Source organism: Aspergillus chevalieri, chromosome 4 (assembly GCF_016861735.1).
Source record: "Aspergillus chevalieri M1 DNA, chromosome 4, nearly complete sequence".
Classification (NCBI taxonomy): Eukaryota; Fungi; Ascomycota; class Eurotiomycetes; order Eurotiales; family Aspergillaceae; genus Aspergillus; species Aspergillus chevalieri.
This window is the reverse complement of record NC_057365.1, coordinates 2,667,436-2,670,409: the sequence shown is the minus strand read 5'-3', so window position 1 is coordinate 2,670,409 and position 2,974 is coordinate 2,667,436. Positions and strand designations below refer to the sequence as shown.

Here is a 2,974-nt window from a genome sequence, read left to right as displayed (position 1 = left end):
TAGTATAGGAAGCTATCGAATTAGTTACATTCACTACAAGTAGGAAGCTCATAATCATTAAACAATCATATCCATTCTGGACTCAATGCAAATAAGATTAATATTATACAATCACTGAAAAACAGAAGGGAATTTTCATGACATATGGGGGGAATAAAACCAAACGACAACATGCCACCGAACGAAATGAGAGAGAGAAAAGAAGGATAGACATTAGAGTGCAAGAGGCACTAAGTGCACAGCTCTTGCGACCCCTGCACCGAGTCAAAGCGTCCAAACGAATTATCAACAAACGCATTAAACCCACCGCCGCCGCTGCTACACACAGCCGGCTGCGAGGGAACCCGTGGCGGATTGCGAATGAACGAACTCTCGCTCGTCTCGCTCGGCATCATCGCGACCATCGACGCGACATTATCCGGGAAGCTGCCAGGGCTTGTTACGCCGACGTCTTCTTCCTTGGAGAGCGTGTCGTAATCGAACGAGGGTAGTGGGTTGCGGAAAGCGAGTGTTGTTTCATTCTCTCCTCCCTCAGTACCGTGAATGTCCATGGCAGGTTTCTGGTCCTGTGGCATGTCGACCATGACGAACGAGTTGTCGTAAGAGTCCATACTAGAGGTGGCTTTGATGTCCATGGGGTCCATGGTGTCGTTGAGAATGCCCATGTCGAGAGTGCATGTCGATGAGGACGACGAGGCATGTGGGCTATGGTCGCTTAGAGGGGACTGCTCGGGCTTGATATGCTGATGGTAATCCGTTCGACCATAGCGTCCTGACGAGGCGGGCTCGTAACCCATCATTGAAAAATGCTTTGGAAAGCCGGGGGGTAGCATGCCGCCATGCTCGCCCGTGCCGCCAGCTCCCCCGTCCGGGTCCATGCTGCTCTGGCTGTCCCTCCGATGTTCTCGATAGTGGCCAGGGGACCGGCCGCGGACCACCATCGGGTGGGACAACCGTCGGGCGATTTTGATCCACTCGTCGCCGGGCTTGCCGCCAATTGGGCGCTCGACTTCGGCATATAGATCCACCACCAGGTTGTAAAACTGCTGGGTTGCCCGGCGTTTGCCGTTGTTGGCCGTGGCTTTGGCGAATTGGATCCGTTCAAACGTACATTGCGTAGGGGGGTTCCCTGAGTGTGAACCACTAACATAGGACGACGCACCATAGTCATACAGCCCTGCTGATTGCGATGCCATCCCGTAACCATGTTGGCTGCCGTTCGTACCAGCAGGACCATGGCCGTAGCTCAACGGCGGGGGACAAGGCTGCACTGGGAGTATTGCAGGAGGCCGCTCCGACTGCTTGTCTCGTTTTGGGCTGTGCTGCACAAGTTCGCGAGGCTCGTCGGGTTTCGAGTCGACAGTGGCCGAGAGCGACATGGCAAAGCTGCGGATTTGCTGGACGCCATTGTTCTCGGTTTTCACCCAGAAGGGGCCTGAACTGCACGGGTGTAACGAAAACGAGCACGTAACAGATAGATAGTTGCGTCGATAGCATGTCCATTTCTCGCCGTCAAGGAAGAATTTCTTGCTGGGAATATTTGCTCTGATCTCCGGCTTGATTGTTTGCCCACTCTTCAAGTTACCGACCCATACATGATGGAGAATGTTGGTTTCGTTGTTCCACGGAGGCGATTCAACGTCTCTGTATCGATGCATTGACTCTAAGTATAGGTTTGGTTGGGCCATGAACGCATTATCGTAGCCTCGTGGAGAGCTGGTAAACCCTGGCAGTGATGGGAGCTGGCCGCGCTGGAGGCCATAGGACCCGGGGAAGTTATCCGTTCTCCAATTTCCGGGGATGCTCGGATTAATCTGGGCGGTTGGAGGTTGACTAACATTGATTTCAATGGTCAGTGGTCAGTTGTTCAAGGCCGGAACCAAGAGTCTTACAGAGGCATTCGGTGGGTACCAAGGCTTGACATTCTGTCGTATGATAGAGCTGGAGAGGGAGAATAGATGGAGTTTGGTGTTGGAGAGTAAGACGTTGAAGAGAAAGCTTCTGCAAACCGTTAGCAGAGCGGCGATCAAAGCAAGAACGAGACTACCGACCTGAGCAGGTATCGCCAGGGCTCATCAGCATGGAAGGGGAGGTTGCAAATCTGTCCCATCCTGTCAGCGACTCACAGCTAAAAAGCAACTAAACGCGGTATGGGCGGTCCAGCTTCTTTTTCTTTTTCCTTTCTTTTTCCTTTTTTCTTTTCAGGGTTGAAGCTTCATATAGACCATGTATGCACTAGTGATTTCAAGATCTGACACCGGGGCCGTCGGATCGCATGGGAACAAAGACACTAGGGTAGTCCAAATCAAAAGGGGACAGACGTACGAGACATCTTGCATGGAAGCAGTGGCTTGTGCGTTGTATCGCAAGCCGTTAGAGACCGGGATGGAGACGGGTTGAGCCAAGGGATGACCCAACGTGTTGATCCTGCGATTGTGGTCGTCCTCGTCCATAGAGAACCCGGACGAGCCGGTGAAGGACCGGTGGGACGAATAGTCACTATCGGTGGTGACAGGGTATTCCAACGGAAAGGGATTCGGCTGTAGGAGAGTTGCTAGTATCAGTGAGAGATGTGTTAGCGTCCGACGCTATTTTTCTTTGAAGCGCTGCGATTGAAAGACAAGGATACGGGGACGAGGCTTGAAAGAGCAAACAAACAAAAGAACTCTCCAGGCCAACATCCCTGTCCGAATCCAATCAACACTGCATGGTGGAATGGCCGGAACGCTGAGAGACAAGGCAAACATCGAGGAAAAAGAAAAGAAAAAAAGAAGAAAAATAGAAAAAGAAATGAAGGACCGACGTCAGATTCAGAGGCCGAGATCAGTTGTCGGTGTTCAATGACAACGCATAACAAGGCAGAGATGCAAGGAGCGACAGAATAACGGTCTACTTACAATGATTCATTGCAAGTTTTGGTTTCTTTTCTTTTTCTTATCGAGAAAGGGTTCAGATGAGATGCTGACGCTGATAC

General features: G+C 51.4%; 1 protein-coding gene across 1 annotated transcript; it reads right to left on the bottom strand.

Annotated features, from left to right (window-relative positions):
* Window positions 1-230: 230 nt before the first annotated feature.
* Window positions 231-2,453, bottom strand: ACHE_40964S (NDT80 / PhoG like DNA-binding family protein; the record flags this gene model as incomplete). The annotated part of the gene is made up of 4 exons (XM_043279222.1): window positions 231-1,833; window positions 1,893-2,001; window positions 2,052-2,101; window positions 2,326-2,453. The coding sequence occupies 4 exons, from the start codon at window positions 2,451-2,453 to the stop codon at window positions 231-233; spliced, it is 1,890 nt and encodes a 629-aa protein (XP_043136922.1).
* Between the last annotated feature and the right edge of the window lie 521 nt (window positions 2,454-2,974).